We start from the raw sequence: 21,298 nt of genomic DNA, 5'->3' as shown, positions 1-21,298 counted from the left end.
TTACATCTCTCTGTACTCCCATTTCCTTAAGACAGCTCCCTCTGACAGCTCTCTGTCTAGCTCTGGACCACCACCCTCTCACTGTTAATACCCTTCTCCCAATCCTCTTGCACTCATTTTCACTTTATTCATCTCATGAAACAGAATTACTTCATCATTTAGGAACTATAACCTGTTATAAAGGTGAAACTTGTCGATCAAACCCTTACACATTTACCATCCCATCATCTAGAAACCTGTCCAATATGGTAGCCATGAGCCACAGGTGGTGATTTATGTGAAGGTTCAGCAAAATTAAATTTAAGATTGAGTTTCTCATTCACACTAAGTACGTTTCAAGTGCTCAACAGACAAATGGAGCTAGTGTCTACGGTACTGGGCAACACAGATACACAACATTTTACTCATTGCAGAAAGTTCTGGAGAACTTTGGACAGCCCTGATCTAAGTATTTAAACTATTATGGTACCCAGACCCTTGGGAGAATTCAAAGCTTTAACAGCAAGAAGAAATTGAATCTTGGGAAAGCAGATGTATTACATGATAATAAATGAAAGTAGCAAATTAACTTTGGGAATAAGTAAATTTCCCCACGTTATCTTCCTAAACATTATGTGGGCTTCCTGGATGGCACCAATGCAGGAGATGCCAGAGATGTGGGTTCCATCCCTTGGTCTGGAAGATTCTCTGGAGGAGGAAATGCCGACCCATTCCAGTATTCTTGCCTGGAGAATGCCAGTGGACAGAGGGGCCTGGAGGGCTATAGTTCATGGGCTCACAAAGGTCCCAAAGAGTCAGACGTGACTGAGTGACTGACTGAGCACAACGCATTACTTACCCTGACCGGACTAGAACACTGTTTAGATTCTGGAATAATCTTCTATGAATTCACAGAAATATTTTTTAAGAAGAACATTTATGAAGCTGTCAATCTGCTCCTTTTCCGTTTAGGTATAAATAAGTTTGAAAAGCTTAGATGAACAGGAATACGGGAATGTTTCCAGCCGCCTTAAAGCCTTCCAAATGGGGAGCCAATCTTACAGCCTCCGGTGGTGACAAGGGGGCCATCTCCCCATGTGCCAAGCATCTCTTCATCCATCAGCCTGCTCAGCTATTACTTCCCCATGAAATCTGCCTGAAACAGTTCCCTTCCCACATAGAACAACCAGTGTCAATCTCCCCCCGCTTTGTTCAACTACCATCTCCTGTGCTTAAGTCCATCCCTGCACATCCTGCTGAATTCTAGTTACTTACATCTGTCCTCCCTGTGTGGCTGGGGGCTCCTAGAGGGCAGGAAAGTGACCGGCTCTCATTTGCATTCCCAGCACTTGGCACCGTGTCTGACACCTAGAAAGCTGATTGGACTGAACAAGCTGGACACAAAGATGTACGCTTTTCACTCCACTCTGGTCTTGCAGTCATGGGTATTTGAGGTATAATCAATGTAAGCTACTTTGTTACTGTCTACATTTAGTTAGCTGACATTTTAATTAATTTGAAATGTTAGCAGGAATAATTACCTGCCACGATCCAGCTGGCTGTTGGTAGCCTACATGTATTTGCTTTCTAAATCTAATAGGTTTCCAATTTCTTGGGGGAAAATAAGCTTTTCTCTGGGTCCAAAATGGAGAAGGAAATGGCAACCCATTCCAGTATTTTGGCCTGGAAAATTCCATGGACAGAGGGGCCTGACGGGCTACAGTCCATAGGGTGGCAAAGAGTCAGACACCACTGAGCGACTCTCAGTTCACTTCTGGGTCCAAAAAGGCTAACTAATGACATTGCAAAGTGAAATAAATACTGCTGTTCAATCTGAAGTCTTTAATATTTTTTAAAATATACAAATAAGTCATTGAGTGATGGGATTTTGATTCGATGAGCCAAAAGACAATGAAAAGCACTGTCAATATTTAAAACCTAGATAAAAACTCACTCTCCAAAGCTTCTCCAGGAAAATGTCCACTGGTTTTTTTTCCTAAGAAACTTAACTTTATAAAATGGGCAAACACCCACATTTCAAAAGGGAGGCCAAAATGCGTCTTATGTTGTCAAAAAGATCATTAGTTCCTATGTATGTGCTCTTAAAACCAGAATCCTAATAATCTTGATTAAAAGACTGGCATCAGCAATCAAAATTTAAGATATAATAACTCAGTATTAAATGCAAGCTATGAAATTCAAGAAGACGATTTCCTAAGCAAGAAAGGCCTGGCCCTTTCAGTGCTGTAATAAAGTCAACTGTTTCCCTTCAGGTCAGATTGGGAGCCCAATGGTTCTTTCATTTTTCATCTCTCCTCTAAATATCAATGGAATACCACATTTTATAACTTTTATATTGAAAGATAGAAAACACTATTTCTGAATTTGTTGAGGGATTTGTAGAACAATTCTGTAATCCATCTCAATTTAGAGCCATACCCCAGAGATTTATTTGAATAGAGTTGGAATTTCCAAATGCCTACATATGTATTATCACATTTAATGCAAATTGTTCATATACATGATTAGCCCAATTATTCAGGCCACATCTGCTCAGTTTACATATTTTTCATGACATCTCCCTCCATTATTTCCTTCTTGACTTGAAATTTTATACTTTTCTTTCTTACTAGTCTTGTGTTAGTAACAATGGCAAAAAAAAGAAAAAGAGGTGAAATTCCAGCTGATCATAGTTTTTAAACGTACGAAGTTCTCTTAGAAAAACTGACTGAGAATATTGAAATTGCTGCTAATTGAAAGGCTTTTGTGAGTAGAGGCATTACTCTAAGTGATTTCAAGTCTTTCAGTGTTTGTGTCTTATTCAAACACACTTAATCTACAACTCCCATTTACAAACATAATTATTTTATAATAGTCTTTTCCTTTATTTAAGTCTGTGTGCTATGGAGGCTTATTCCCATTTTTATAGGTGAGGAAAAAAAAAAAGAAATAGAGAGAGACAAGGTTGACCTGTCCGAGCAGAGGCCAGGGTTAGAAACCAAGGCACTCGATGGGAGGTCGAGTCCATTCCCTGAAGTCAGTGGCTCTCACATTATCTGCCCGTCAGTGAGCTTGTGAACACAGATGGTGGCTGGAGAGGGTGTACCCTGAAGTGTTGGATTTGGCAGGTCTGGGGCGGGTCTTGAGAACGTGCATTTCTTTATAAGACGCTGCAGAGGCTGCTGCGGCCAAGGGTGGTCCTCGGACCATACTTTCCTCCCTGGGCTCGTTTTACATCCTGTAAGTTGTCAGCCACATCTGAGCAGGGGCTCTCCTGGGTAAGGTACGGTTGCTCTCCATGCCTGTTCCCCGGTGCCAACTGGTCACCATCGCAATGCCTGTGGCATCTCATACACAAGTAGATGCTGCCTGAATCGGCTTCTGTTTTCCATGGTACAAGGGAAATGAGATTGGGCCAGTGAAACATGTAAAGAACCCTTTCTGTAGCATCTATTTTGGCTAAAGCATCCCATCCTTTTCCTCTTCTGAACCACTAAATGTAATAAGTGAAACTAAGCGGCACAGAATGGCAAGGAAAACTGTCCCCGAGTCCTTACCCTTCCAAGGAGCCCTTTATGTCCTGGGCAGGGAGTCTGAGGTTGCCAGGCCACGACGTAAGACCTCCAGGTATCCGTGTTCTCCCCGGACGCACACTATGGCCGTTGACATTAGTCAATACCTTCCCAGCTTCGTGAGGGGGATTTAGTTGCTGTTCATTCTTAGAAATTAAATGACTATCCTTCCATCACCCATCCCCAAATAATTTCTTCAACTCCTCCTTCTTTATGGTGCAAAATAAACCACTTTAAAGGGGCATTATCCTGTTCATTTTTTTTTTTCAGATTACTTGAGAACAGAGATGCTACGCTTTTTGAGAAAAGTGGTGGATTGTGGTGCCCCAGGCAGTTAATGAGCTAGAGAACCAAGATCATGTGAACCGCCACATTCTAGGTTAGACCCGACTGATGGAAACGAAAGAGCTGGAAGAAACGGATTACTGACAGTTTGTTAGCGTTGAACGTCATGGTCTTACCTATGCACACTAGATCCATAAAACCATACATTCCATAGCAGATCTGAAAAAGGATGTCCTTCCTCTGCCACACTGCATAGGGGCTGAAGGCTGACCAGAGGAGCCAGGTCACACTCGCTATTAAGAACAGGGATCCTAGAATTACAGCGATCATCTGAACTTTCTCAACCAGTGTTATAGAAATGCTTTGCCACTAAAAGAAAAACAGAGGCATGTAAGAAAAAGTGCTGTGGATAATTTAAAAAGAAAAAAAAAAACATTTTTAGCCCCATGTTTCTCTTCACGTTAGACCCTTTTCAATTTGATCGGTCCCCAAATGAATTTTTTTTTCCCATTTCATTCAGTGTATAAAAAATAGACCAGTAGATAAAGATTAATGAATTGCCTCAACTTCATTATTTTCCATAATTCACCACTCTGCAAATTTAATCTAGTTTTATTCCGGATAACCATACTGAGTGCGAATGGCTGAGGAATATTTAGTACTGAGGAATCACATTGTCATCTTTCACACATGCATGAAATTAAATGCACTCTGAAGACACATGATGAGGACTCCTCTGCCTGGAAACTTATTTTGCTATTAATACATCTGGCTACTGCAAAAAAGGGAAGTATCTCCTTTTGTGAAAAAATGTAAAAAGTAAATAAAGAAGCTATATAAGAACATCTGTGAAAAAGTCATTTAACACACTGAAATAATTATAAGGAAACTATAAAACTGTGTGTTATCTGTTATTGCTACATTTCATATGCTCAGATATTACTGGCTATTTATTAACTAATGAGCAATCCATGAAGCCATTCTTGTCAAGATTTAGAATTTGTACTTGAAGGAGTATCTTTGAAACTCACAAACTGTATAAGGGACCACCATTCAATGGAGACAATAATTTGGTGTCCAAAGTATCAACATTTGAGAGGATTTATTGTACAAATGATGAAAAATCTTTCAAGGGTGTTACCAACTTGAGAGAATTAATTAATCATGTTCTCACTTTTCATCACTGAGACAGAAACACAACTAGAATCGCTATTATGGTCTGCCAGTAAGTCAAGCAATGAAACTCAAAACAACCCGCACAGTCTCCTTGTGTGTGAGAGTTGTAGCTGTTACAACATATGGCTTGTCAGAAGAATTGCTAAACAGTTTAAATAACCTTTAAAAAACAAATGAGCTTCAACAGTCAGAATCCATTGGGTGAATCTGACAACCTCCTTAAACTCTTTACTTACCTGGAGTGTGAATATGTGAATCCCCAGAAAGAAGTCTATCACTACTCATAACTTCCCTCTCTTCCTCATTGCCTCGGTCTCTCACCACAAATAAGTTACATATAATGATTTTAAGCATGATTTGAACCTTGCGTATTCTTAAGACACATAAGGCTACATTTGTTAAAGATTAAATATCAAAATGAATTCAAAATACTTCATTCTCTCAAGTCACTTACTGGCTTCTCTTAAAAAAAAAAAAACAAACACAAAAAACCAGAACCAAATGACAAAGTTTATGGATTCTATAATGAAGACATTTTTAATCATTTTAATATGAAGATTAATTTATTGAAAAGTGGTCCTTATTTTTATAAATTTGCATGAATAATAACTGAACTAGTCAATATCATCACATTATTATATCATTACAAATAAATCAGTATTATATTTTGAGCATGTATCTGAAGCTTTATTTTTTTTTCACTATCTTCCTGACATAACATTAAGCACATTAATTTCAAATGACTAGGCATTTGAATTTTAAACCATTTAAAATTTGGTGTTGCCAGCCAAGTGTGAAGTGTCAGTGTCTGTGGTCTTGTTTAGTTTTGATGCCCATTAAAGTCTGCATTAAATACAACAACATGGTAAGCAACATAGAAAACTGCTTCCAACTAATCTCCAACTTAGATGGATGCTAACAGGTCTGTATACACTATGTTAGTCTTTATCAATTTATTAATCACATCACACAGATGAAAACAAAGCATCATTTTAAACCCATGAGGCAAAGATGTCCAATTTGTGTGTGTATGTATGTGTGTTTGATTTTCACAGGATGGGCTACAAGTTTCAAAATATATACGCCTGCATCACAGGAGTCAGAAAGTCAAAAGTGTGTGAAGAGGGTTCACCAGGAATGCACTTTATATACTGATATCTATTTTCCTTCTGCCAGATTCATTATGTAATTTCACTGGCGTTAAATTTGAACAGCTCAATATTGTATAATTAATTATATTTCACTCCAGTTAAGCTTATTAATTAATTAGTTGATCCAGGCTGCCTGCATGACAATTGAGTAACAGCATGGTGGCCACAGACACCCTCGTAGGCACTTGGATTTGGGAGAACTGGTGGGGATGGTCTTATGGTGCTGTGGTGTGTCCTGGGACAAGGAAGCTGGTGACTCTGGGTCTCAGAGTCAGCTGACTGCCAGGACAGGGAGGCCATGCTCAGGCAGCAGGCTTCCCAAACATGAGGCTCAGCTATTCCTTGACGAGAAAGGCGAATGAACAACAAGACAGACTTACTAGAAATAAGAAGCATATGGTATCACTTATATTTGGAATCTTAAGAAAAAAATACCCTGATACAAATGAATTTATATACAAAATAGAAATAGGCCCACAATCATAGAAAACAAATTTATGGTTACCAAAGGGGAAGGGTGGGGGAGGGAAGGGATAAATTAAGAGGTTGGGATTAAAATATACACACTATTATACTTAAAATAGATAACCAGCAAGGGCCTACTGTATAACACAGAGAAGTGTACTCAATATTTTGCAATGAACTATAAGCAAAGAGAGTCTGAAAAGACAGATATATGCATATGTATAACTGAATCACTTTACTGTACAAATGAAACTAACACAACATTGTAAGTCAACCCAACAAGAAAAAAAGGAAATATTGATGCTTCACACTTGTTTGGTGTTACCAAATTTAAAATGGTTTAAATTCAAATGCCTGGCTGTTTGCAATCAATGCATTTAAAATTATATCAGGAAGCTAGGATAAAAAAGAACAACTCTTGATTACAATACACCTGGAGGCTCAATTATTTACTATCATAGAAATGATTTTTTTGTGGTGGATATAAGAAGTACTTTGAGGTTTTTGAAATTTACTTTTAAAGGACAAACTATTCAAAATCTGTAATGAACTCCCTGCAATTTTGGTTTTCTGTTACTTCGCTAATAGTGCAAATGTGTGTGCAAGTGTGTCTGAAAGTGCATGTATATTCTTCACATGCTGATGAACCTTAAAATTAGTACTATTTCACTGAAGCTAATGAGGACAAACCATTACTGAATAAAATTTATGAAACCAATTATGAACTTAGAGATTGCCCTTTGAACACTGACACCATCTTGATAATTTCTTCACCCACTGTATACCGCTCTCTTATTTTTACCACTATGTACAAAAAGTGGGATTTTTCACATTCTTCCCCTAGGAAAAATACTACTTCCCACCACAAGGAAACACTCCTGGAAGACACTCATTATCTACCAGGCTCAGCCTAAAGGAACTGTGTTAATGGACCATTAGCTTGGACAATAAAAACAGTAGACGAGTGTCTTGGGGCTTCTCTCTCTACCACAATAATACTGAAGGCCTGGACTGCAGTTTGTAAGGCACTTCTGAATCTTGAACAAAATTTGTCAACTGCTGAGCACACTTTTTTCTCCTCTAAAACTTCATACATAAGTATGTGTATATATATATATATTTTTTTTTTTTTCACTTAAATGTCTTCCCAAGTTTGGAAAGGAAAGTAACAATAATCAGATTGGTTTAAAGCCAATAATTGCTGTTATTTTCTTTCAGTCTATAATATGTGAATATGTACGACTCTTTTATATTTCCGAAAAGCTGTTCACCTCTACACAACTATTGAACCTATTGTTTCTACAAAAATTGGGACCAATTGGTTCCTCATTGGGAAGTTCATTCTAATTTAGTGTACAAGAAGAAGTAATGTAATATTCATGGCCTGTATTTATCCAGGACTAATATGTGCCAGGCATTTTTCTAAGAAGTTATACATATTAACTCATCTAATTTCCCTGGCTACCTTAGGAGGGAGGTACTATTACAATCCCCATTTTACAGATAAGGAAACAGGTAGAGAGAGGCTTAACAATTGCTCCAAATTAAAACACCTTGTAAGGACTGGAGTTGAGATATAAACCCAGATAGTCTGGCCTCTAGGTCATGCTCTTAACCCTGTTACTATTATGTGTAATAATTTCATTGAGCTCTGATAACAGTTAATTGCATGTATTCATGCTAAGTTGCTTCAGTCGTGTCCGACTCTGTGCGACCTCATGGACAGCAGCCCACCAGGCTCCTCTGTCCACGGGATTCTCTAGGCAAGAATGCTGGAGTGGGTTGCCATGTCTTTCTCCTATACCCCATCATTTCAGTGCCATGGCAGTTTTTTGATAAAAGCTTCAAGACTGTCTTTTCTGGTCTACTATGACAGCTTTCTAGCTGCATAGCCAGCTGTGAGTCACTTGCTGATCCTCTATTTAAACACTCAAATCTATATTCCTAATGAAAGAAAACCTGCCCCCACTGGGCTGGACTCTAAGCTCCATTAAGGAGGCTAAATATTTTTTTCAGCACATATTCCCAGTGCCTGGCACATAACTGTTGCAGGAAGGATGGAAGAAAGGGATGGAAGAATATTACAAGGAAGACAGGGAAGAAGGAAAGAAAGAGGAAGAAGGAAAGATGGAAGGTAGGGAAGGAGGGATGAAAGGAGGAAGGGAGGGAGAGAGGCGAGAGAGGCATACTCCTCAATTCAGCTTCATCTGATTCTCTGTATTCTCTCAAAGGCTGTGTACCTTTTACTTCGGTCCCGTCTCTGCTTTTGAGCACATTCTCACTTGATGAAATCTTTCATCTATCCATAACTTGCTGTAATGCCAACTCCTCTTAAAAGGCAGCCCCCTCCTGCCCCTTCTCTTCTAAGCAGAATTCCTCCTTATGGACCCCACAAGCCACTCTGTATAGCTCTGATTAGCATGGATTTCTTTCACTGGACTCCCATGTTGTCTTGGAATCCTATCATCCACACATTGCATGACATGATAGCAGAAGCTGCGTCTCACCTCCCGTTGTGTTCACCAAAGAGCAGAACACACTTAGTCAATGCTTTAAATACACCATACCTGACTTTAGTTTTCATCACCTATCTGATTGCCAGATTAACATTCTCTCCACATCTATTCCATCACTGCCGACAGGATAAAGTTCAGCTCTGGAGAAGCCACCAGTGAGTAAAGAAGTGAGAATTTAAACTCAGATTTGTTTCCAAAGCCTGACTTCTTTCTTAAGTGTCTTCCTCTGCATAGTGTCTGCTTTTCACATCTTCTGTCTGTTTAAACTGACACATCCTTCATCTAAAAGCAAAACCAAAGAGGACATAGCTATATCTATCTAAAGGTAACTCTAGGGATGAAAAAGGTCAACAAATGCAAAAAGCAGCTCAGCAGAATACCAGCTAAACCTGACCAATAGCTTTTCAAATGGGATCCTCACATACTTCTTCAGTATGAAAGCTGCAGTTTGTTCAATGAATATTGCGCTTTCCTTGTAGCTCAGATGGCAAAGAATCCACCTGCAGTACGAAACCCGAGTTCAACTCCTGGGTCAGGAAGATTCCCCTGGAGAAGGAAATGGCAACCCACACCAGGATTCTTGCCTGGTGGGCCACACGACTGAGGGACTAAGCACATATACATACACATAAATGAATATTAACATAATGATGACATGCTAGTGGAATTATATTTCTTTAATTTTTAACAAAGTTTGGAAAGAATTAAATAAACTCATACTGAAAACTTTTTAATATTCTCTTTATGTATGACTGTTCAGAGATGCACCAAGTAAGGCCCATCAGTGCCGGAAAGACACAGACAAGCGTGTGTGGCCCCAAACGGGGTACGATGTTGTGTGAGGGTCCGTATTGGTTTGGCATCCCCTTCATGGGAAACTCGACAAGTACCCCAATAATTTCTATAGACTGCTCTGAAACCATGGCACTAACTGTTGCCATTACCAATGAAATCATACTGCAGCCATGAAATTAAAAGACGCTTGCTCCTTGGAAGAAAAGCTATGACCAACCTAGAAAGCATATTAAAGAGGAGGGACATTATTTTGCTGACAAAGGTCCTTATTAGTCAAAGCTATGGTTTTTCCAGTAGTCATGTACAGATGTGAGAGTTGGACCATAAAGAAAGTTCAGTGCCAAAGAATTGATGCTTTTGAACTGTGGTGTTGGAGAAAACTCTTGAGAGTCCCTTGGACTATAAGGATATCAAACTAGTTAATCTTAAAGGAAATCAATTCCGAATATTCATTGGAAGGACTGATGCTGAAGCTCTAATACTTTGGCTACCTGATGCGAAGAGCTGACTCATTGGAAAAGACCCTGATGCTGGGAAAGACTGAAGGCAGAAAGAGAAGGGGTTGACAGAGGATGAGATGGCTGGATGGCATCACTGACTCAATGGACATGAGTTTGAACAAGCTCTGGGATATGGTGAAAGTCAGGGGAGCCTGGCATGCTGCAGTCCATGGGGTCACAAAGAGTCGGACATGACTGAGCGACTGAACAACAATACAATCACAGGTGTATTACTGTCTTCAGACAAAAAAGGATGGAATAAAAAGCCAGGAATTTTCTTTAAAGAAATGATGGGCGCCCAAGCCATGATGAGATCGAGTCCCCTCCTTGTAAATATCACTTCTAGCCAGTAAGATGAGAACCAGAGAAAGGTGTGCACTCCATCAGGCCTCCAGGAAGCTGTTTAGAAAGATGTGTTCCTGTCATTCTGTTGTCTGAAAGAGTTAATGCAGCCTGTCAATTTAGAACTAATTTCCTCCCTGAAAATAACACGTGCTCAGAGGGACTGAGGCTAAACTCAGAGAAAGTAGATTGTTTCAGTGTGCATTAAGTCATTCAGTCTGAAGCACGGCTTCATCTTTGTTTTTACAAGGCAGGTCAGATATGAATCACAGCTAATAGATTTGCAGAACAGTGGTTTATAGCATGCAGTGTGACAGGTGGTATTACTTACCAGTGTCACAGGAGAAAACACCTGTTCTCAAGAAGGGTCCTCTACAGAAAAATGAATTCAGCGAAAACCCATTTTCAATCATCTTTAGATGGTGTTTAAATTGAACCACTAAAGTTGGAATTTGAAACGCTGGCAGAAAACATCTCAATGTGTAATCAATTTGACGGGTGGATAAAACATTCAGTTAATTATATGCCTATTCGTTGAAGACTCTCATTTATAGGTTGCATATTAAAAATGATTTCATGGCTTAATATGAGTCTTCTCTGTGAGAAAAGCATTTTCATAAATGTGTCAGACCTGAGATAAAAGTCATGCAAGAGAAATTTGCTTTGTGTGAGAAAGGTGAAATCCAAACGACCTAGGAAAAATAATTAGGGGAACACAAAACTGCTTCTCTTAAATGTTAATAAAATCGATAAAACCAAGAAATGAAAGAGGAGATGTGATGACTGATGTTACAGAGGAAAAGAACACTAGAACAACACTGTAGATGACTTTATGCCAATGGATTCAATTACAAATATGAAATAGACAAATTCTCTGAAAAAAATAAACTTACCAAAACTGACTCAAGATGAAATAGAATGTATAGAAATAGAATAATGCTATATAAAATACATTGAAGTTTTAATCCAAAGCCTTCCACAAACAAATGAACAAACATCTCCAGGACCAGACAGTTTGACTGGAGAAGTTTATCAAACATTTAGAAAATAAAATGTCAATTTTACACATATTCTTTCAGAAAATAAAGGAGGACAGAATATTTCCCAACTCATTTTATGAGGTCAGCATCAACCAGGTACCAAAACCTGACAAAAACATTACAAGAAAAAAAAAAAAAAAACCTTTCAGACCATACTCCTTATGAGCATAGATGAAAAAAAAAATCCTCTATAAAATATTAGCAAATCAAATCCATCAATATATAAATATAATAATGCAGCATGAGTGACATTCATTACTTCTGGTCTTTGTACCCTTTTCTTTAATAATTAAAGCAGTTGTAAAATGTATGTTTTGTTGTTGTTCAGTTGCTAAGTTCTATCAGACACATTAAGACTAGCCCGCCATGCTCCTCTGTCCATGGCGTTTTTCCAGGCAAGAAATATTAGAGTGGTTGCTCTTTCCTTCTCCAGGGGGTCTTCCGGGATCAGGGACTGAACCCAACTCCACTGCACTGGAGGTCGATTCTTTACCACTGAGCCACCAGGGAAGCCAGCACAAAATGTGTTTAATGGACCACAAACAAGATGTTTTAGCATTCCCTGTACCTCAAAACGTGCACACTTCCTGGGATGAGTGTCCAGAACTATGTGCCTGGGTCCTTGGATTATGAAGTAGGAGAGAAATATTCTTCTCCCAGGAAGGAAACCTCTGAGAGAAGGTGGACACTAAGAAGATTTCCCTCCAGTGTTGACAGTCATCCCAGGTTTCCTCATGACAACTGGGGTCACATGGAATTTACACATGAATAGGCAAAGCTATGGTTTTTCCAGTAGTCATGTATGGATGTGAGAGTTGGACTATAAAGAAAGCTGAGCGCCAAAGAATTGATGCTTTTGAACTGTGGTATTGGAGAAGACTCTTGAGAGTCCCTTGGACTGCAAGGAGATCCAACCAGTCAATCCTAAAGGAAATCAGTCCTGAATATTCATTGGAAGGACTGATGCTGAAGCTGAAACTCCAATACTTTGGCCACCAGATGTGAAGAACTGACTCATTTGAAAAGACCCTGATGCTGGGAAAGATTGAAGGCAGTAGGAGAAGGGGACGACAGAGGATGAGATGGTTGGATGGCATCACTGTCGCAATGGACATGAGTTTGGGTGAACTCCGGGAGTTGGTGATGGACAGGGAGGCCTGGCATGCGGCAGTCCATGGGTTCACAAAGAGTCGGACACGACTGAGCAACTGAACTGAACTGAACTGAACTGAGGCAAGGCTGCCCTTTGACTTTAACTCCAGGAGAATAGTCTTGGATGAATCAGGAAAAAATGTTAAACTGGCCTGAGGCCATGTGGAACAGCAAAGGGATCAAAAATTCAGGGCTGGGCCAGAGTGATCAGATAAGCCTAGCAAGTTTGAAAATTCAACTCCAGGTTGAGAGGAACAAAGAGAAAGCTTTATCACTAAGTAAGAAGCAGGACTAGCAGAGCCCACGGACATGGAGTAGGGAGGGAAGCTGAACACAAGTGTCTGTGAATGGCCAGAGACATGGACACTAACTCCATATGTCAGATGAGCCTTTCCAAAATATCTGTCCAGAAAAACCCTTCTAACCAAAGCTGTCCTCTATTCAGATCCCAAGTCTTTGTAAATGGAGGCTGAACCTATCTAGCTGTCTCCAGAGTCACAGGAAGATGGCAGATCAAAGGAGCAGAAAGTGTGAAGTTTTTTCATAAGAGATGAGTATCGTTAGATGTAAGGTTTCGCCTCACTAAGAAAAATCTCTCAAGTGACTTGGTATTAACAGGAGCAACAGCTTTTTGAAGTAATTCGTGCTAGGTCACTTCAGTCGGGTCTGACTCTTTGCGACCCTATGGACTGTAGTAGCCCTCCAGGCTCCTCTGTCCATGGGATTCTCCAGGCAAGAATACTGGAGTGGGCTGCCATGCCCTCCTCCAGGGGATCTTCCTGACCCAGGGATTGAACCCACATCACTTTATATTTCCTGCACTGGCAGGCAGGTTCTTTACCACTAGGGCCACAAGCTAATATTTTTTTTTTAGCAACTGTAGGGTATGGAGTCTACATGAAGATACCAAAGATTCTGTATCTCACTTAAGAAAATGCATATTTACTCCTGCATTTTATTTGTCTAATTCTTTCTGAACCATCCATATCTCATCCCTCAAGGTAATCTCTTGTTCAACTGTTTTGATTGTTGTAGATGTCCATACTTGTCAAAGGCATGTTGATCCAGATTTAACGTTCCAAGTGTTCAAATAAAAATACACTTCAGCTCTTCAGTGTTCAAGACCTTATACTGCCCTTTCCCTCTCTGTGTTAATTCTTTCTTGCAACAAAAGCAAGTGCTATCCATTATTTCAAATCAGGGAAATTTGCCTCAAGTGTCAACTGTCTAATATAGTTAATCTCAATAACTAGATTTTATCCCATAGGAATTAAAAGTGTATGCCTGCATATAAAGCACTTTTGTTTCAATACTCTTCTCAATATTTGGTACTAATGATGTTTGAATGGGCTTCCCAGGTGGCGCAGCAGTAAGAACCCACCTGCCAATGCAGGAGACCCAAGAGATGCAAATTTGATACCTGGATTGGGAAGATCCCCTGGAATAGGCAATGGCAACCCACTCCAGTATCCTTGCCTGGAAAATCCGATGGACAGAGGAACCAGCTTGGTTGCAGGTTGCAGTCCATGAAGGTCATGACTGAGCGACTGAGCATGCATGTATTAGCACAATGTTTGAACGCACACTCCCCAGGGCATCTCTAAGTAATTAGTAGGTGGTCACAATCGTATTTACTTGTTCTCTCCACGAATTGAAAGCTACCTTTGTTAATGGAACTTACTAAAACTCTCAATGGGCTGTTACTTTTTTCAGCCTTGCTTTTGGAACAGGATTTGCATGGAAAGCAACTACCTTCTCATTTGAAACACTCAGTTCATGCAGACTGATGAAAGTAACGTTCACATCCTGAGGTACAGGGAAGTCGTTCGGCTTATACTTGAGTTGACATGAATTTTACGCTAACTAAAACATCCTGTTTGTGGCCCATCACACACACGTTGCACACCTGCTTTAATTATTAAAGAAAATGGTGCACCGAGGAGCAGAAGAGAATGTCCACGCTAAAAATAAGGATTAAGTGCGTCCCTTCCTGAGGTGCCAGTGGTGGTCCTCCTTTGCTGATAAGACTGTCTTCCCAGGTGCCAGAGCCATACTGACTGGCTGTGGACCTCCTGAGCTGTTTTTCTTGAAACCTTCCAGGAATGTATCCCTGACTTGTTTCATGCTCTTTGTTCTGACAAGCAGGAAAACCGTGCTTCTCTGGAGCAGTTCCCTGGAGTTAGATGACAGGGTCTCTCCTGAGATACAGTCCTCAACTTATCTCAGATAAAGCTCTTTTCTATTCTTACCATAGATGGTTTATTGGTTATTTTCATTGAGAAGACTGAACACCGTATACTCTCCTGGGGGTCAGAACAATACCCCTGATCGTTAAGGACCAGATCATGAATCAAAACCACCTCTTCTGTGTAACTGATGCAGTCTTTACACAGTGGCTTTCCTTGGCTATAGGGGGACTGGTTCAAAAAGAGAACTGGAATTGGCTGTTCTACCATGTGAGTTACTCTTCTCCTAAGGACCTCAGTGTTCTTCACTGTAAAATGACATCTGACATAGTTGTCTCAGAATAACGTGTACGGACATCTTCACACCTAGCACTTCTTCCTTAGTTGGGTTCTAGAGACCGAGGCAGCGGCTCACCCCAGGGTATTCCCCAGCAACCACATCTGTGCACACAGCACTCTCAAAGTGCAGAGCAGAGACGCGCTTCACAATCTGGAGCCACAAAAGCATAACGAGGAAGGTAATGTGCTCGGGGGTTTTGACGCATCAGCAGAGGTTCATTAGGCAGAAAAGAATGTACCAGGCAGAAGACCAAGCACCTCTCTCTCTTTGGCTACAGGTTTTGCTTTCATTTCATCATTCTTTTACTTGTCTTTTATAATAGATTTGAGTTCAATTCTCACACTTAGTTGCAAGCCAACAGCAGTCAAATAGTGACTTCTTAGGCCATTAATGCAAACATTTGAGTATAATACCGAGCTTCACCTCAAAAAGCCCATAATCTACTTGAGGGATGAGACCAATGCATGAGAAACAGGGGAATCAAGCAATACAGCATGCAATTTAGCCATCAACTGTGCAGAAGAGACTGTGAGTTTCATAATGGGAATTAGGTGGGCAGACATCAATGCAAATTAAAGCGATCCAGAATGGCTCCCTGGCCTGCCTGTGAGTGACAGGGGAAATCTGGAGATGTAAAAGTCTGACATAAGATCTTTCAGGAGGAACAACCTGAGCAAGGCTCCAAGGTGAAGGAAAGAACAAGGGATGCTTCTGGGGTGCCCAATTTAAAGGCAGGCTGTATTCGCAGGGCCCCAGAAGAATCGTTTGAGAAGTGATGTTGGTCCACAATCTGATAGACACAGAACATCCAGCAATATGACTAACTTTCTCCCTATTAAGTCCCATCAATACATGATGATCGGTTTACACGTCTGCTTCCCTGACTTCGCTGGGAGCTCTGTGCAGGCAGGGACAAAACCTTATCAGTGTCTGACTGAATCCTTGTCACTTGGCACTGTGCCTGGCACATCATCAGAACTCACAATGAGTCAGTGAAGGAGACTTAGTTCTGCTTTATCTCTTTATGTGAGTGATTTGTTTTGACAGCATGAAAGGACCCCAAAGTCACTGTAACTTTCTGGTCTAGTTCTCAACCAAGGATGATTTTTGCCCACCTTCTCCCCTGGGGACATTTGACAGAATTTGGAGACATTTTTGGTTATCATCACTGGAAATGGTGCCCTTGGCATTTACGAAGTAAAAGCCAGGGAAGCTGCTTACATCGTACAGTGTACAAGTCAGCCCCACAAAATTATCAGTCCCAAAATGTCAATAGTGCCAAGGTCGAGAAACTAGTCTATCACACTTAAGACCAAAATAGACACTGTGTGTAGATCGTGGGTATTTTAGCTGTACTCTCTTCTGAACTTAAAGTATGCTTATCTTAAAAAAAAAAAAAAAAAAGAAAGAAAATGAGAGGGGAAAAGCCTGATTCTTTTCAAGATAATTCAATGTAGTTTCCTGAGAAACCTAAGAGCGGTGATGTCCAAATGTGTCAGGGGTCATCTCATCAGCCAGCCAACTGCATTACATGGTGACTCAGCTGGAAAATGCGTGAGAAACAGTGCGGGGAGGACAATGTCAGACGGTGACTAATGTGCTAATTTTAAAAAAAAATTCCAATTCCTTGTGATTCTGCATGAAATAAGCTACAGGCATCTATTAACCCAGCATGCTAATTTTTGAAATGAATGACAGATGATTCAGTGAAGCATTGATAAAGGAAGGAAAAGCATGTTGCTAAAGGAAAGATTTCTTTATAACTCCAGATACAGAGGGAGGGATGGAAAGAAGGAAGGAAGGGTGGGAGTTATGGAAACAAGGAAGAGGGAGGCAGGAAAGGACAGAGGAAGGAAGGGAGGGAGGGACAGAGGGAGGGAGAGAGAGGGGAAGGATAGATGGGTGGATGGATGTGTGATAGGTAGACAAATGGATGATGAATGAATGGATAGATGGAAAGACAGACTGACTTACCCCCATCCAAGGCCACAGCCAAGGTCACTAAAGCATCCATAATGCTGTATTATCATCCTGCACAGTCTCCATAAACTGAAGAAACCCAAATTAGCCTTTTATGGTTTTTGATTAGGAACTAGAAGAAAGTTACTCAACAACTTTAGGGTAATTCTAACATTCTGATACCAAACAGCTTCTGGATTAGGCACATCAGAGAGGGAACCTACCCTAGAAACTAAATAATCCTGTGGTCCTGGAGAGAGGGGAGCTCTTCAGATAAGAGAAAAACAAAGACAATCTGGTTTATAGAGAAATGATGGGTGCAGATGAAAACCATGTCTACTGAGCACAGAGATCAACCTGTTTCAGATCTGAACATGCACAACCAAGAACCCGTCCTTGTAGAAACACATGTGGAAGGAGGCAGAAAGCTGCTCAGAGGCCCTTCGTTTTAAGGAAGAGAAAAGAGAGATCCCAGCAGAGAAGTAAACTGCTAGTCAAGGCCACCAAGCTGGCTGCTGGGACATGAACGTGACCATTGATGTTGGTCCAGCCACTCTGCTGTGACGCCTCTGAACTTACCCTGAAACCTCTCCTGTCTCAACTTGGGCCATCTTCTCACTCCTATGGGCTAGTGTACTAGTCACTCTTAACTCTTCCTCGTCTAGCCCACGGATCCAGCCCATAACTCATGATAGTGGTAGAAACCCCCTGCCCCACGACCCACAATGTCAGAGACAACTCAGGGAGGATCCTCAACACTGGCCAGGGACCTGCCTACAGGTCAGGTGTTCACTAAGCTGCTCCTCTACTTCTTAGGAAATCTCTGTCTATCCTGAGAAATGTTCCAAAATAATGCACATTACAGAAGGGATGAATATTAAATTATTCACATGACAGCTGACCTAGCTTTTAAGCCACTTCATTTATGAACAGGATTTATCTAAGAGGAGATGTGAAGGCAACTTTTCCAGAGCTTTCCCTTCCCCAAGAAATGCTTAGAGTGAAAAAAGTAAGTAGTTTAGAGAAAAGAGAAGGGCTTGAGGGAAGCACTATTGATTTTTTTTTTTTTTAGAAATTAGATTACCATATTATTGCTTTTTAGAAGGCTGTATGTGTGCATGCATCATGTCTGACTCTTTGCAACCCATGGACTATAGACCACCAGGCTCCTCTGTCCATGGGATTTTCTAGGTAAGGATACTGGAGCGGGTTGTCATTTCCTTCTCCAGGGGATCTTCCCAACCCAGGGCTTGAACCTGCATCTCTTGCATCTCCTGCATTGGCAGGAGGGTTCTTTACCAGCTGAGCCACCAGGGAAGTCCTTTTAGGAGGTTATATCCCTATTAAATAAAATTCTATTCTTCAAAAAACTTCTCTGACAAAAGTTTTACAGTTGGAAGCAGGAAGAATGAATGACTGAAACTAAGCATGCTTTGCAGACAGTGAAATAAGGCCTCCTGTGCTCCCAAGTAATTAATAAATTATTAAATAGCTACAATATTAAATGTGCTCCTGCTAAAGAAATAAAGCCTAAATCTCTGGCTAAGAGATGGAGAGGAGGGAAGGTACAGGGCTCCAGTGATGGGCATGGAACTTGGAAGGTCCTGTCTTAACATCTGTCAGGGAAGAGAAAGGGGCCCTGCTGGTGGCAGAACCATCCCCAGGAAGGACGAGCTCTGGAGAAAAGGGGGAGCAGAGAGGATCAGTTCCATTCATTTCCAGAAGGCTTAGCGACCTGGGGCAGAGGAGGAGGTCTGCAAACTGAGAGATTCGAGCTGCAGTGGCCCGAGAGAGCAGGCAACGGAAAACACTGCCAGTGTCTCTCCAGGTAGCTGAGGGGCACGAGAAAGGCATGCTCTGGTCTGAGTTGCTCCTGCAGCTGCGGGAGCAGAGCTCTGTGCAGACAGCACTTGTGTAGTGTGTGCGGCGTCTGTGTGTGTGTTTCTGTGCACGTGCACGCCTATGGAAAAGGAACATTGCCAGCCATTCCAGTAAACTACGAATGCTGCCCACCAGCAAGCCACCAGCCCTGGCAGCGGTACCCAGCGGTGTGCCCTGAGGGGCATTCAGAACGAAGAAAAACAGGAAATGTTCTGTACTCTGGACACTGGCCCTGGATAGTTCAGATGCGTATCTGTGAAATCATTTCAATGAGCCCAGACTCTTGCACTTTCCTATACATGGAAAAGCACGATACTCATTTTTTGTGTGACTAGCAGTAATCTTTTGGTGTTTGACTACATGTTTCTTTTTTCAGCAAAAATTCCTATATATCCTGGCTTCTCCCTTACCTTTTTGGAACTGTTCCTCAGAGTTGAGTGGCTGGCTCCCAGGCTATAATCCTCAGTAAGGAAGCCTGGCGTGCTGTAGTATGTGGGGTTGTAGAGTCAGACACAACTGAGTGACTGAACTGAACTGAAGGTTTCCAAATAAAAATTTACAACTTGTATGTTGTATTTTTTTTCTTCAGTCAACACACACATGTATACATGAGTATGTGTGTTTATGACCACATACCTGTGTCTCCTGCCTGGCATTGATGATAGTTAATATCACAAGCCTCAGTGTGAAGTGTGAACTTCCAGATGTTCAAGGTAGATTTAGAAAAGGCAGAGGAACCAGAGATCAAATTGCCAACATCCGTTGGATCACAGAAAAAGCAAGAAGAGTTCTAGACAAACATCTATTTCTGCATTATTGACTATGCCAAAGCCTTTGACTGTGTGGATCACAACAAACTGTGGAAAATTCTGAAAGACCTGGGAATACCAGACCATCTGACCTGCCTCCTGAGAAATCTGTATGCAGGTCAAGAAGCAACAGTTAGAACTGGACATGGAACAACAGACTGGTTCCAAATTGGGAAAGGAGTATGTCAAGGCTGTATATTGTCACCCTGCTTATTTAACTTATATGCAGAGTACATCATGAGAAATGCTGGACTGGATGAAGCATAAGCTGGAATCAAGATTGCTGGGAGAAATATCAATAACCTCAGATATGCAGATGATACCACCTTTATGGCAGAAAGTGAAGAAGAACTAAAGAGCCTCTTGATGAAAGTGAAAGAGGAGAGTGAAAAAGTTGGCTTAAAGCTCAACATTCAGAAAACTAAGATCATGGCATCCAGTCCCATCACTTCATGACAAATAGGTGGGGAAATGATGAAAACAGTGACAGACTTTATCACTATAGATGCTGCCTGCATCCATGAAATTAAAAGATGTTTGCTCCTTGGAAGAAAAGTTATGACCAACCTAGACAGCTTATTAAAAAGCAGATATATTACTTTGCCAACAAAGGTCCAGCTAGTCAAGGCTATGGTTTTTCCAGTGGTCATATATGGATCTGACAGTTGGACTATAAAGAAAGCTGAGCACCAAAGAATTGATGCTTTTGAACTGTGGTGTTGGAGAAGGCTCTTAAGAGCTCCTTGAACAGCAAGGAGATCCAACCAGTCCATCCTAAAGGAAATCAGTCATGAATATTCATTGGAAGGACTGATGCTGAAACTGAAACTCCAATACTTTGGCCACCTGATGCAAAGAACTCACTCTTTAAAAGACCCTGATGCTGCGAAAGATTGAAGGCAGGAGGAGAAGGGGACGACAGAGGATGAAATGGTTGGATGGCATCACCAACTCAATGGACATGAGTTTGAGTAAGCTATGGCAGTTGGTGATGGACAGGGAGGCCTGGCGTGCTGCAGTCCATGGGTTCGCAAAGAGTCGGACACGACTGAGTGACTGAATTGAACTGAACTGAACAAGCCCCAATGTGGTCCAGTCTCAATGAGAGTCCTAATTCTGCTATTTCCTACATAAGCTTGGAAATCTGCTT

General features: G+C 41.0%; 1 protein-coding gene across 1 annotated transcript in view; it reads right to left on the bottom strand.

The window, feature by feature from the left end:
• Positions 1-21,298, bottom strand: part of MARCHF11 (membrane associated ring-CH-type finger 11) — a 114,237-nt gene that overhangs the window by 21,413 nt on the left and 71,526 nt on the right. The window contains exon 3 of the mRNA XM_005898545.2: positions 4,013-4,205. Coding sequence (XP_005898607.2) covers positions 4,013-4,205 — 193 coding nt within the window. The remainder of the gene's footprint in view (positions 1-4,012; positions 4,206-21,298) is intronic.

The sequence above is a fragment of the Bos mutus genome, chromosome 20, assembly GCF_027580195.1.
Source record: "Bos mutus isolate GX-2022 chromosome 20, NWIPB_WYAK_1.1, whole genome shotgun sequence".
NCBI classification, from domain to species: Eukaryota; Metazoa; Chordata; class Mammalia; order Artiodactyla; family Bovidae; genus Bos; species Bos mutus.
This window is presented reverse-complemented; position numbering and strand designations above follow the sequence as displayed.